The 14,861-nt window shown below is 38.7% G+C and overlaps 2 protein-coding genes and 1 long non-coding RNA gene across 3 annotated transcripts in view; 2 read left to right on the top strand and 1 right to left on the bottom strand.

The window, feature by feature from the left end:
• The window catches only part of LOC112732510 (putative disease resistance RPP13-like protein 1), a 122,522-nt gene that overhangs the window by 16,057 nt on the left and 91,604 nt on the right, over nucleotides 1–14,861 (top strand). The window lies entirely within an intron of this gene.
• LOC112732568 (putative disease resistance RPP13-like protein 1) lies at nucleotides 9,038–14,184 on the top strand. The gene is made up of 2 exons (XM_025781323.3): nucleotides 9,038–13,349; nucleotides 13,708–14,184. Exon 1 carries the CDS (start codon nucleotides 9,618–9,620, stop codon nucleotides 13,329–13,331), a length of 3,714 nt encoding a protein of 1,237 aa, XP_025637108.1. The 5' UTR covers nucleotides 9,038–9,617; the 3' UTR covers nucleotides 13,332–13,349; nucleotides 13,708–14,184.
• Nucleotides 13,122–14,730, bottom strand: LOC112732581 (uncharacterized). The gene is made up of 3 exons (XR_003168059.3): nucleotides 14,593–14,730; nucleotides 13,347–14,033; nucleotides 13,122–13,249 (listed from the first exon to the last, which is right to left on the bottom strand). It is a non-coding gene; the product is annotated as an uncharacterized lncRNA (long non-coding RNA).

Below are 14,861 nucleotides of genomic sequence, written 5' to 3'. Positions count from 1 at the left end.
AGTGGCCCTCTTCTCGGCGGCGTCAAGTTTTTCATTTGATTGGGTCAACTGCTCCCGGAGAGTCTCGACTTCACTTTTCAACTCATTATTAGCCTTCCCACTAGCTTCCAACCTCCTGCGGAGGGACTCCATCCCGGACAGCTCAAACTCAGCCTTCCGGGCTATCACGGCGCCCCGCAGAAGAGTACGGTACATCCACCTCGCCTGCCCGGCAAGGGAAGACTCGTGAAAGTACTCCTCAGTACCAGGGATCAGCTGGGAATCTATGAAGTTCCCAGCGTCAAAATTCCTCTCCATAACGGTAAGGACCCCCTCGGGACTGGAGGACATCTTCCTTTTCCTCTTGGGGTTAGGAACCTCCTCCACACCATCATCGACCTCAGGGGTAGACGTCGAACCCCCGGTGCCTATCACCTCGCGGAAAGGAGAAGCGTGAACCGTTTTATCACCCTCGACCTGGGCAGCTTGGGCCGAGGTCCCGGTTCCGTCAACCGCGGCTTCTTGCTCGGAAGTAGTTTTGTCCTCCGGGGGAATTGCGGACTTCTCGGCGGCCGATTTTTCATTATCCCCTTCGTCGTCGCTGGCACAGAGGAAAGTTTGGAACAAGTTGGGAAGACCCGTCACCGACGCAGACATCTCCACTGCAGGAAAGTAAAGAAGATCGGTTAATCGCCACAAAGTATCAGTAAAAACACAAAGGTAAAGGGCAAAGTACAAGTTTCTCACAAATATAATTACGACCGGACTCCCGGTCACCCATAAGGAGGTGGGGATTCACTTGATTCTTCCCAAAGACCGCCATCAACACCTCGGCGATCTGCCTATCTACCGTTGACATGCCATTATAGGTTACCTTAATAAAGGTATTGGACCCTGCCCCGAAACTCCAATAGGTCGGGATGAGCCGTACTCCCTCCAACGACAACCAAAAGGGGTGACGACCTTTGACAGGGCGGACCTTGAAATATTTGTCCTTAAACCCATGGTAGGAATCTTCGAACAAGTCAAAAATCCTCCGACCCTGGGCAGACCGGAAGGACATGAACCCTTTTTTGTGTTTCCCCTCCTTGGAAGGGTTTGTGAGGGTGAAAAAGAAGAGGAAAACATCTACAGACACCGGCAGTTCGAGGTACTCACAAACCATCTCGAAACAGTGGATCGAGGCCCAACTGTTCGGATGCAACTGCGACGGCGACACGGAAATTCGACTTAAAAGCGCCATTTGAAAGGCTGAAAACGGGATACGAACTCCGACCTGGGTGAACATGGACTTGTAGAACCAAATCCAGTCGGCAACTCGGGGATGTTGGAAGTTGATTTCATACAATCGCTCGTGAGGAGCCGGGACAAAAACGTCATAATTGGCTTCCTCGTCAGTCCCTCCGCACAAGTACCTGGCCTGTCGGAACTCGGTGAGCTCCTCCTCGCCCATTTGGTTAGGCGAATCCTTCACGTCGGAAACGACCCAAGCATAGGGGTCGTACGCCGCGGGGTTAACGGAAGCCCGGAAAACCGTGCGAGCCATACCTACATGGGAGGACCATCCAGTCAGTCTAAGATATCGGTTGCTCAGGCCGAATACAGACACTACCCCCCACGACTCCCCAACTAAGGCCAATCGAGACTAAATCACGAAAAGAAGAAGAAAAGCCTACCCTGGAATGGTACTTTCCCCCCTAACACATCTAGTCGCAATTAAAAGGCTACACAACAACAGCAAAAAACCAAACAACAAACATGCAAAAATAATGCATAAAAGAGAGTGTGATTCGAAGGTTACCTGAATATTGTTAAAGAAAGATGCGAAGGAAGATGCGCACCACAGCACTGCAAAGGAATGTTGAGATTTGGGAGCAAGAAGAAGGCAGAAAAAGGGAGATACAAAAGAAAGAAAGGAGTGCTTAAACTGATCCGTTTAAAAACTGCCCCAGGAAGCGCGAAACGTCTGGGGGCAGAATGGTCTTTTCAGCAAGGGTTTTTCACCCCATTATGAGCATTTAATGCTCGGCACGGGGAACGATGCGACGAAACGGTTGCTGGTGCAATCAAAGGACACGCGCGTAGAGGGCACATCCTTATCACGAACGGCCGACCAGACGACCCCAAATGAGAGACGAGACAACACGCCATTGATAGCTCCCACAGCTACCATTGGCGCGTGGGGGCACTGTTACGGTCTGGCCCAAGGACCCGACGGGTCGACCCTGGCCCGAGCTCTACCCGACCCGGCTCCTCGTCCTTCAAACGACCCGGACACGTGTCTTGTACGTCCCACACGCGGCGGCAGGACAATGTCATAAGGGGAAGATTGGCTCTTCCCCCGAGGTACGTCACCTTTCACATCACTTTTCCCGCCTGCACACTAACTGACTTGGGCGTCGGAGTGTCTTTGCAGGTGGCACCCCCCCTCATCCTTTCTCCAGGATGAGTACTCGTCTACCCGGCAGATCCGCAACCAGCGCGACCAAAGCTAGGGCGTTCTCACTCCTCCATCCGCACATCCGATTTGTCCGGAACCCGACAACCGAACAGTTTACCATGTGTTTGATTGATGAGAGGTGTTTATTAATTTTCTGTTATGATGAAATGCAGAAAAGTGAATTAGAGTTATGAATGTGCCTTTGTAAAAAGGGATAAATTGTAAAATCCCTATAATACCCCTTGTTCCTCTTTTTTTTCAAACCAAACCCTAATCCTCTTCTAACACACTCACTCACCTCTCACTACCACACACACTCTCACTCCCGTCACACCCTCTTCCTCACAGCACACACACCCAGACCCTAACGGAAAAAAAAAGAAAGAAAGAAAAAGGAAAGAGAGAAAAGGGGAGACCGCGAGAAGAGAAGGGAGGAGGAAGGCGGGAGCTGTCCACGCCGAGCCACCATGCGAGGAGAGAGAGAGTCGCACTTCATCACTGCCGGCCTGGAGCATGCCGTTCGTGTCCCGTCGCGTCGCCGCCAGCCGCGTCCAGCTCGCTGCAGTTGCGTCACCATCAGAGGCCAGAACCGAGAGAGGTGCGTCGGAGAGGGGGGACGAGTGCGAGAGAGGAGACGCGGAAGAAGATTGCCGCTGTTCTGCCTCGCCGCTGTCGAACGGTTACAGCCGCCGCGCCTTGTCTCTGTCGCCGCTAAGCTTCAACCGCCGCCAACTCTGTTGGGGGTCACCGTCATTGTTGAATGAAGAGGGAGAGTTGAGTCGGCCAGTGAAGGGAAGAAGAAAGAGTCGCGATGGAGGAGCCGTTCACCATCGTCGCGTCTGCTGTTGCCATCAACGGAGCTCGTCGTCAGGGGAGCATCACCGACGTCACCACTAATGAACCGTCTCCATCCCTGTTGTGATCTTGCTCAGCCCTACACCCCCTTCATTCTTGTCTCTAAATCAGCACAATTTTTCCCCTGTTCTGACTCCATTTATGAAACTGTAACGCTTCCACCTTTACTCTGCTATATCTTCTTCTTTTCTTACATGCTCTGGTTTTAATTGTGATAATATATCTTTGTTTTAGTACTATCGCCCTATTTGTTGCGTTTCTGCTGGAAATTATCTTGAGTACTGGTATTAGTGCTATCATGGAACGGTTGGAGCTGTTGATGTTATGATTACATCTGCGATGTAGCCGTGGAAGTTGCTGCCACCGTCTCGATCCAAATTCTATGCTCATTCATTTCATTTTACTTCAATCCTCCTCACCTTGGATTCTGGCACTCCGGGTTCGATATCTTCGGTCCCTTAGGACCATGTTGTGAGTAGGCTTTACATTTATAATGGTTTGGTTTTACGTCTATAATTATTTTGATATATGGCACTTTGAACTTAGTTATACTCACAAAAATTATTATCAAATGATTTTAAATTGGTTTTACTAATTGATTTATTAGAACTAAATATTTATCTTTGTGAAGCTCATTTTAATATGCACATGAGACTATATATTTTATGAGACTATGTATGTTTGAAAATAAAAGTTTATATTATCTTAAAGCATTTGGTTTTATTTGAATATGTATTTTTGAAGTATTGAAATTTGGTTGGTACTCACTTATTTTGGAATTGTGAAACATGTTTGAAATGCCTTAAGATTGAGAAAATATGATTGAATATGATTCGGATGAGAAAGTATTATCTGATTTGATTTGATTCGATACCTTATATATTTGAAAGATCAAAGATTTGTTGTATTTGAAATTATATGTTTTGAATTGGTTTGGGAGGCTCGTATTAGAAAACCGTAGTTAACGGCGGTTATGACGTTAACCTAGATGCATCTGGCTCAGACCTCAGCTAGCAGGGGCGTTGCTAGCCTAACGTGTAGGCCACACGTTGGATCTGTTATTCCGTACGGACACACGAGAGGAAAGGGCTACCCTTAGAGGTGGAGCCGTCTAAGTGTGGACTATTTGATTTTATTTCTGTATGAGAACTCCCTTATTGATTCACATATTCATATAAATTATTATTTTCTAACTAAGATTATTTTTATGATAATGTTTATATGGTCTCATGTGGATTATAGATGTATTGTCTAGTCACTGAGTTGCAAAACTCATTCCGTTTTTCTAAAAATATTTTTCAGGAACAAATACTTGAATGTGTGAGCCTTCTATTCAAGAGTAATGATCTGCAATTGGTACTTCATTTTTGTTGAGTTCTTAGACGTCATATGCTCCATATGTCACAGGCAGGATCCATCCATATCTATTTATTTTACCTTTTAATAAAAATATGAAATTTTTCGTTTTAGAAACTGTAAATTTCTTTAAAATATTTGTAACTTTCTTATTTAATTTATATTTGGGTCTGATAGGCTTGCCAGGGAACTGTTTCCCTGAGCGTCGGTCATGGTTCATTTTGGGCCGTGACATAAATTAATGAGTATAAACTTTTAGAGATATGCTGACCATGCTAGCAACTTTAGTTAGTAAAAAGAAAGGTAAAATTATGGTTTTAGATGAATTCTAGGCTTGAATGTGAGAGTTGGTATATGAGGTTGTTGGAAATACATTTTGCAGAATTTCTGCAAAAAAATCTGCATAATTGGCAGTAAAACGAACGATTTTCTGGGAGCATTCCAGACCTAATTTTTAGATGAAATTTTTTTTGTAAAACTTTACTGTGTCTTGAATATGTCATAAAAATTTCAGGGAATTTGGCTAAGCGGTTTGGAAGATATGAATTTTTGAAGTTTAGTGGTTGCTACAGAATTTTTTAGTTTTCTAGTTCTGTAGTACCAACTTTCAGACGCTATAACTTTTGATTTAAACGAAATTTTGAGTTTCTCTTAAAAGAGTTTTAAAGATTTATCAGTCTATTTTAAGTGAGAACAAGTTTCAGGTCCATATATATTTTATAGACTTAGATTAAGTCATTTGAAAAATGGGTTGTTTGCTGAAAATTCTGAACTGATTCATAAACACAGGGCACCTCTTCCAATTGATAATTAATTACTCAAATGAAGTGATATGAACCTGAAACTTATGCGTTTTTAAACTTGGGAATGTTGACTGTAATCCCACCAAAATTTAGAAGCAACGGATTAGAATTGGAATTATTGTGGAATTTATAAAAAATACTGCTGCTGTTTGTTTTTCCAAAATATTGTAAATGCAGTAGCAGAATTCTAAATCTTGTAAAAAATTCAATTCTAATTTAAGTTCAGCAAAACCTAACTTAAATTGAAGATTATGATCTCTAGAGTTACCTTACCAAGAAAAATAGGTCGCGCATAAGTATTTACAACACAAGAAGGTTTTAGATTGAACATGCTTAGGAAATGAAAAGGGATGTAAGTTGCCCTAGGAAGGGTTAAAGTTAAAAACAATGATATTGAGAGATAGAGAGAAGAAAGAAAAATGAGGAACAAGGAACGAAATAAAAATTGAGAATTATATTGAATGAGCCTTGTGCCGAACTGCTAATACGAAAGTGCCTGCCTAATGGATAGTTTGAGATTGCTAATGCAGGAATGTTCGCCTAATTGATAGCATTATTCCTTACTGTGATACACATTGAACTATTATTATAATGATGCCTAATTGACACGGGTAACCGTGATGCCAAGGTGTCTAATTGACACAGTAAAGGGACCATATTCGGGGTTCACTCCGAGTAACGTTGGGTTGCGGGTAGACAACCGACGCATGAGCTCATGGCCTGCGCTAGGAACAGGCATGCATCATCTTGTTTGCGCATATGTATTTCTTGTGAATTAATCACTGCTATTTCCTACTGTCTATGCTATCTACGTGTTATATGTATATTTGTGCCTTGAGTCTCTGTACTTGTTCTTTTTCTGTTTCGCGACAACTTAGAGACAAAGACCCTAGGTTTCCCTTTTATCTTGCTGAGAACTCTAGGTTCTCACCATTTTTTCCTTTTTTCCCCCTCCCCAGATGGGTTCGGTAGACGAGTCCATTTGAGTTTCAGGTTTCGATACATCGTCCACGTTTCGACCCCGGCATATCGTACGTATTCACTCTAGCTGAAGACCATTCCGGAGATCGACCTAGCTGACTTCTTTACTCTTTTTGGTGATCTTAGTATTACTTTCCCCTCGCTTTTGTAGTACTTTTAGAGGGGTAGGACATCTTAGTAGTTCGGTTCCAGTTTAGGAAACCCGTGTGAGGGTTGGGACTGACTTCTTCTTTTGTATCTGTACATATAACTTGGTATGATACTCGGCTTTTGATAGACGGCACGTATCCTTAAACTTAGCTCATGTGTATATTTGTATATATGTTTATATATGTTATTATCTATTGTTTTGTGTTTTCCTACATCACAACTTAAAAAAAAACTAACCTTGCGAGCAACTAACGCTAATCCACGAATAATAGTTTATTCACGATTAAACCGATAAAGGCTTTTATTCAAATTTGTTTCAAATTTAAGTCTAGAGCTAAGTAGGCCCACACGACGAGTAACACCTGAACATTTGGCATTGGTCATGACGTGTCAAAAGTTGGGGTGTTACATCCAAACCACCTGAGACATGATTCTACAATTTTTTCCACAATAGGTGCTACTCCAACACTCTCTCTTTTATATCTTTATTCCTTATTCTATCCAATCGCGTATGACCACTTATCCATCTCAACATCTTTATCTCTGCCACACTTAACTTATGTTCGTGCTCCCCTTTGACCGCCTAACATTATGTACCATAAAGCATAATCGGTCTAATAGCAGTGCGATAGAATTTGCCTCTTTTTTGTCACATATAAAACCAGACGCACTCTGCCATTTTGACTAACTTGCTTGGATCCTATGATTTACATCCTGTTCAATCTCTCAATTATTCTGTATGATGCACCCAAAATACTTAAAACTCTTAACTTTTCGTAGGATGTTTTCTCCAATCTTCACCTCTATATTAAGGTTTTTCCATCGCAGGCCGAACTTACATTCTATATATTCCGTCTTGCTACAGCTTATACGCAAACCATTCACTTCTAGAGCTTCTTTCCATAAATTCAACTTCTTATTTAGGTCTTCTCTTAACTCTACCATAAAGACGATATTATCGACAAAAAGTATGCACTATGGCACATGCTCTTGGATATGCTCTGTGAGTACTTCCAAGACTAATGTGAAAATGTATGGACTTAAGAATGATCCCTAATGTAATCCTATACCAATAGGAAATTCCTGTGTCACATCACCTTGAGTTTTCACACTAGTTGTAACCTCATCATACTTGTCTTTAATTGCTCGAATATATGCGATCCTTATTCTTTTCTTTTCTAAAACCTTCCATAAGACCTCCCTTAACACCCTATCGTATACATATGTTACAGTACATAGCCGATTCTAAGTTGAAGTTTAGAACAATATGTTTTGATTATCATGTAGAACTTGCACTTAACTTGCTATTTGTTTGTATTAGGCAATATTTTTTTTATTTTCTACAATATTTTTCATTCTGATAGACCAAAGACTAATCTGGTATGAGTAAAAAATTTTCAACACTTATTTAATTTTAAACCGACTATTAAGCTAATAGCAGACCAACCCAATTTGATTTATATTAGGCAACACTTTTTAGAACAATATTTGTGAAGTGGGTATCCGTTATTTTCACATGCATATTAATATATAGATGATTTCATCTCGTGGATTAATAATTTCTTAATTTAACAAGGCATGTTTGCATTGAAAAACAAGGAGAGGATGCAACCATGGATTCATGGTCAACGTAACACTCAGGAAGTTCATATTGCTTCAATCTAAGCCGTTCAAAACTAATATACCTAGATTTAGAAATTAAAATTAATTAATTTTTTATACATAAGAAACTATTTAATAAAAAGATCTCAAAAATTAATATTAAATTTATATAAAATTGTAAAGACATTGTATATTTTAGTTTTTGAAAAAGTTTTATTGTGTAAGAATAAAACTGTTAGATATAATGGATATATGAATATAATGTTTCAGTAATTGAAATTAACATTTATAAATCATTTCATCATACTTTTTAACATTATTATTATAGCTAAATAATATTAAAAAATAAGTAGTTGAAAATAAAAGTGGTATATAAATGATGACAAATACAATATATAATTGATAAATACAATAGATCAAAAATAGCAAAAGAAAATTTAGAAACATTGTAAAAATTTCAGATATTATAGTGTTTTAGAAATTTATCATTTAATATATAATGAGTAAATTATTTAGCAAACTAAAATAAAGAACTGTGGTCATCAATCAAATTTTTTAAATAATTGTGCAAAATATTAGCAATGATAGAGAAAAAAGAGTAAAAAAACATAGAATTATATGAAAGAAGATAGAAAAAAAAAATGGAGTGAGTGTTGATTTGTACGGTAAACATGAATATAAATGAGAATAACCAGAGAATCTTCCTTCTTTCGTGTTGTAGCTGCTCAACTTACTCCCCATGTTAACTCTACTTGATAACCACTTGAAATAGTTCAAATAGTACCATCACTCTTAATTTAATACTAAGTAGTAAGTAATATATATATATATATGTTATTTGATGTATTTGAGAGAGATTAGTATAGTAGTACTCTTGAAACTGGTCCCAGAAGCCCTAACATAACACACTAACTGGAACTATCCACAAGATGCAATTATGTTGCATCCATCAAATAAAGTAGAATCAACTCAATCAACGACAATGTAAGTGTGAAACAGCTAGAAGCTAGGTAATTCACACGATTTTTTCAGGAACAGAGATGTTGGGAAGGAATATCTTTCAGCTAACAAGTTAGGAGCACCACACAATCTCACACACCATATCCGATCTATTAATTTGTAAGAATATTTTTGTTATAAACAATTTCTTACCAAAAAGAAGAAGGATAGCATCAGCATTATTATTTTACCATGACCCACAACTAGCTCATAATGATAATGATAATGTATCTGACATCAAAGACAAAATTTCCACAACACATAAAATTATTACAGAGCCAGCAAGACACTTCCACTAATTAAGGAGGCCAACTTTTTATTGTGTCAGCCTTCTTTCTCTTTTTGCCATCAATTTGTTGAGAACTACTTCTTCATCTTCACTATAAGCTTTGATAGACCAACACACAGTTGTTCATAGCTGAAAATCTCTGACCACTTGTTGAGATCATATCATGGCTGGTGCACTTGTTGGTGGAGCTTTTCTCTCTGGCTTCATTAATGTTGTCTTTGACAGGTTCCTTTCTTCCGAGGCTGCCAACTTGATCATTGGCAAGAAGCTTGGCCCTGACTTAGTTGAAAGACTAAGGATTTCTCTGCATGCTGCTGAAGCTTTGGTTGATGATGCTGAGTACAAGCAATTGGACAACCCTTCTGTGAAGGACTGGCTCAACAGTCTCAGGGAAGTTGTTTATGTTGCTGATGACTTGCTGGATTCTGTCCTCACCATAGAGGCTACTCGAAAGGAGGTACGTTCTTTCTGGCCTATTAGCTTCCTCAACCGAGATAGGGAGATAGTAGATAAGATGGAAGATGTGGTTAGAAGGATAAACTTTCTTGAAAAACAGAAGGATTTCCTTGGTCTTGAAAAGACTACCAAGAAGAACTTCTTGTCATGGAGAATTCCATCCACATCTCTTGTTGAAGGAAATATCTTTGGCAGGGAAAAAGAGCAAGATGAAATAATCAAGATAATAAATGATAATAGAGAGCATCAGTTGTCTGTGATCCCCATTGTGGGCATAGGTGGAGTTGGTAAAACAACTTTAGCACAATGGTTATACAATAATGACAAGTTGATGGAGGGGTTTCAAGTCAAAGAATGGGTTTGCATATCAGAACACTTTGATATTGCTCAAGTTACAAAGAATATCATAGGCCAAAATGCTCGATGTATTGATGATTTCAACTCACTTCAACTTGAATTGAAGGAAAAATTATCTGCAAAGAAGTTCTTTATTGTTCTGGATGATGTTTGGAGTGATGATGGTGATGTTTGGAAGAAATTTAAGACCCCTTTCCAATATGGGGCCAAGGGAAGTACAATTCTTGTAACAACTCGTGTCAAAGAGGTTGCCTCTGTAGTCCAAACTTGTCCCCCTTATGTTCTTAGTGAGTTGTCTGAAGATTGTTGTTGGTCAGTGTTCGCAAACAATGCTTGTTTTCCAGAATCAAATGGGAGTTCAATACTAGAAGAAATTGGAAGAAAGATTGTCAAGAAGTGTAAGGGATTACCATTAGCTGTGGAAACACTTGGACGTATGTTGCGGACGAAGCACAATGTTAAGGAATGGGAAGATGTACTAATTAGTGATATTTGGGAATTTTCGGTGAAAAATAGTAAAATTATTCCAGCATTGTTAATTAGTTACTTCCACCTTCCTGCACATTTGAAGCGTTGCTTTGTTCATTGTTCATTGTATCCGAAAGATTATGATTTTGATAAAGCTGAATTAATTTTGCTATGGATGGCAGAAGATCTTTTAAGGCCACCAAAGAGAGGAGAGAGTTTAGAAGAAGTTGGTTGCGAGTGTTTTGATGAACTAGCTTCCAGATTATTTTTTAAACAACATAAGGACTCTTCCAAGAATTTTGTGATGCATGACCTCTTACATGATTTAGCATTGTTCCTTGCTGGAGACTTCTATTGTAGATTTAAAGAGCTTGGTGATGCAGAGCATATCTGTCCACAAACTCGTCATTTGTCCTATGAAAGCTTGAGTCACTTGATCTCAAATGATTTTGATTCAATCAGTAAAGTAGAATCTTTGAGAACATTCTTGCCAACCAAGATCTTTTCTTGTTCAGACAACATTGATTGTGTAACATGTATCCTAATATCCAAGCTCAAATATTTGAGAGTTTTGTCATTTCTCTGGTTCACAAAACTTGATGTATTGCCTGATTCAATAGGTGAATTGACCTATTTGCGTTACTTGGATCTCTCTAGAACGAGTATTAAGACACTACCAGATTCCTTGTGTGATTTGTATAATCTACAAACATTGAAGCTGGATGACTGCTCTAGTTTGACTATGTTACCCAACAGCATGCACAAGCTTGTGAATTTGCAGCATCTCTATATTAAGAGAACTTCTTTGAAAGAAATGCCAGGAAGAATGAGCAAATTGAAAAAGTTGCACATTTTAAGCAACTTTGTGGTGGGCAAGCATGAAGTCAATGGAATCCAAGAATTAGGAGGGCTTTTAAATCTTCATGGATCATTTGAGATTAAGAAATTGGAGAATGTTGCTGATGTCAAAGAAGCAAGGAGTGCAAGGATAACAGATAAGAAGAACATTGACAAATTACAGTTGGAATGGTCTTCAAGTGATGATATGGTTTCAAACACACAAATAGAAAGAGATATACTTCACAGCTTGCAACCACACAAAGGCTTGAAAGCATTGACAATAACAGGATACAAGGGTACAACATTTCCAAATTGGGTTGGGAACCGTTCCTACAACAATATGACTCGTGTATCTCTAGTGTCCTGCACCAATTGTTGCATGCTTCCATCACTTGGACAGCTGCCATCTCTGAAGTCCCTTAGAATTGGAGGTTTTGATCAGCTGAAGAGTATTGGCATGGAGTTTTACAAGAATGAAGATGATCATCATTCTTTGCATGTTGCACCTTTTCTCTCACTAGAGACTTTGGAGTTTTCTGATATGCCAAGTTGGGAGGTGTGGCACTTAACCAACTCAGAAACTTTTCCTCAACTCAGGAAGCTTGAAATAACAGATTGTCCAATGCTAAAGGAAGATATGCTTAATCAGGTATTCTTGCAAATAATTTTTTCATTGTCAGAGGTGTCGAAAATTCGCAAGCTACTTGTAGGTGAAGATCATTTTGGAAGCAGTCAACGGATGATTCTTGAAGGGGATACTTTAATAATTAGTGGATATAAGTCAGTGGTGGAGTCAGCATTTGAGGCAATGAACATCAACCACCTAGCTTGCCTCCAAGAACTAAGAATCATACAATGTTGGTTTGCTGTATCCTTTCAAGGAAATCACTTACCAAAATCTTTGCAAAAGTTGACAATTGAGAATTGTGGTGAACTGGAATTCGGAGATCACCATCAACTGCACTACAATTTAGTAGATCTATCCATAGAAGCAGGTAGCTGTAGTTCACTCACCTCATTCTCATTGGATGCCTTTCCAAATCTCAAGACTCTCAAGATATCAGAATGTAAGAATCTGAAATCACTTTCATTGTCACAGCCACCACACACTGCCCTTCAACATCTCACCATCTATAGCTGCCCCGAATTCGTGTCATTTCCGGGAGAAGGACTAGCTGCACCGAACTTGACTCATCTTGAAGTCACAGATTGTAACAAGTTGGAGGCATTGCCGAGTGACATGAATACTCTTCTTCCCAATCTAAAATCTCTCCACATGCTACATTGCCTAGGAATTTGTAGGTTGCCAGAAGGTGGTTTGCCACCTAACTTGAAAGAGCTTACTATTGGAGTTTGTGAGGAACAACTGAAGGATCTATCTTGGATGGGAAATTTGGACTCCCTCACTCATTTTACCATTCTTGGTTTTGATTGTGATAGCTTGAAGTCATTCCCGGAGGCCGGTTCCCTGCCTCAACTTCCCTCCCTTACCACCCTAAAGATCAGTTGGTTTGAGAATCTGGAGACGTTAGAATGCAACGAGCTTCTCCGCCTTGCCTCCCTCCAACAATTAATAATTGAAGAATGTCATGAGCTGCAGAAAATGGCAGGGGAAATGCTGCCTTCCTCTTTGTTATTGCTTCAAGTTGAAAGATGTCCTTTGTTGGCAGAAGGCTGCAAGATGAAGCACCAACAAGTTTGGTCAAAACTTTCACACATCCGCACCATTGAAGTTGATGGAGAACACATTTTCTGAATAGAGATTTCTCACCAGGTATTTCACTAATCTTCATGTTTGCCATGGTACCCCAATTCAATTCATAAATTTAAATATTTTTTGTTTTTTGTGTATCTAGCATTTGAGAATATCAAAATTGGATGATAGCTCTTTGATTACATAATCAGTAGTTGTGTTGGAAGATTCATGTAGGATAGTAAAAGGAATCTGCATGAGGTGTATAAGCAACTTTTCAAAACAAAAGGATCAAGTAATTGCTGTGTAATCTTTTTTAACCATAGATTGAATCATAGGTAAAAATTAATAGTAGTAGATGCCTATAATAAGCTATTTCTAATACTAAGAAAAATGGTTTTTAGGATAATAATTTCTTCCTTGTTTTGTTTGTATACAGAGATATATCAGTGTCCAACATGATATTCTGAAAACAGAAACAATATCAGTTGCAGAAAAGGAGAGGGAAACTTGAAAGATAAACATCAACAACTGATAAGATCTTGTGGACAGTTGCAACTTGCATCTGCACTCAAAACAATGCATGCATGTAGTAAATGTATTGCAGTTAAAGCTTCGTTTTCTGAGAGAAGGAGTGCACAGTCTATTGGACTTATTGGTGCTGTTGTTTGATTGAAATCGGTGCTGATAGCTGAGATTGAACTCTCAAAGTTGAAGGCTTCATCATCCATTTGTAAGAATACTTTAATAGTGAAAATATAGAAGCTGCACATTGCCACATTTTGTTACTTTATTTAATTATTTACAACAAAGCCAGTTAATGAGTTAAGATCAATTTTTAACTGGTTTGATAAAAGTAAAATTTCATCATATATATTCACACCGTGAAAGTTCTTAACACCTTCAATTTCTCTGTTAATGATAGCAACTAGCAAATAGCAACCGTATGTAATTAAAAGAGTGACAAAAAAAAAAAACCAAAAATATCCCTAGTCCATCACAGAACTCTTGACAAGTGACAATATAATCAACTCAGCTGGAAAAAAAACTTAAAATAAAATAAAACCGACTATTTTCTCCACTTTTGTTTTTGCATTATGTTGAGCATGATTTCTTATGTCTTTTGTTTTTAATATGTATATACAACTTTCCATGGAAAGTAATCTCAGTTTAACACACAAATAAGTATAACAATCTAGAGTTTCATTTCATGATATGTATCACTTTATGAGTAGAACATAATATCTACATCCATCAATTCAATAATGAAATAATCATCATGATTCATTAGCCCCTAATTCTGCTTTATCAATATAGTATGTACCTGCTCTAATTCGTGCAAGAGTTGAAACCTTCCTCAGCTTGCATTTCTGCAGCAAATTAAAAAATACAAAACTAATTAGTTCCAAACAAACTAAGTGTAATAAATTCAACAACATACGATTTACAATCTTCATTATTTTTATTCTTTTAAGAAGTAACCTTGAAGATAGAAAATTATTAGAAACATAATATATCACCATGGTACTTACATACATACATGTGCAGTCACATGAAGTTCCTAGTTTTATGTAATTAACTATTTTTCACAAA

The sequence above is a fragment of the Arachis hypogaea genome, chromosome 2 (assembly GCF_003086295.3).
Source record: "Arachis hypogaea cultivar Tifrunner chromosome 2, arahy.Tifrunner.gnm2.J5K5, whole genome shotgun sequence".
Taxonomy (NCBI): domain Eukaryota; kingdom Viridiplantae; phylum Streptophyta; class Magnoliopsida; order Fabales; family Fabaceae; genus Arachis; species Arachis hypogaea.
The sequence above is the reverse complement of the archived record's forward strand: the minus strand, read 5'-3'. Positions and strand labels throughout refer to the sequence as shown.

Bases quoted from the DNA above. Each gene is read 5' to 3' on its own strand.
- LOC112732568 (XM_025781323.3), top strand. From the start codon at position 9,618: ATGGCTGGTGCACTTGTTGGTGGAGCTTTTCTCTCTGGCTTCATTAAT.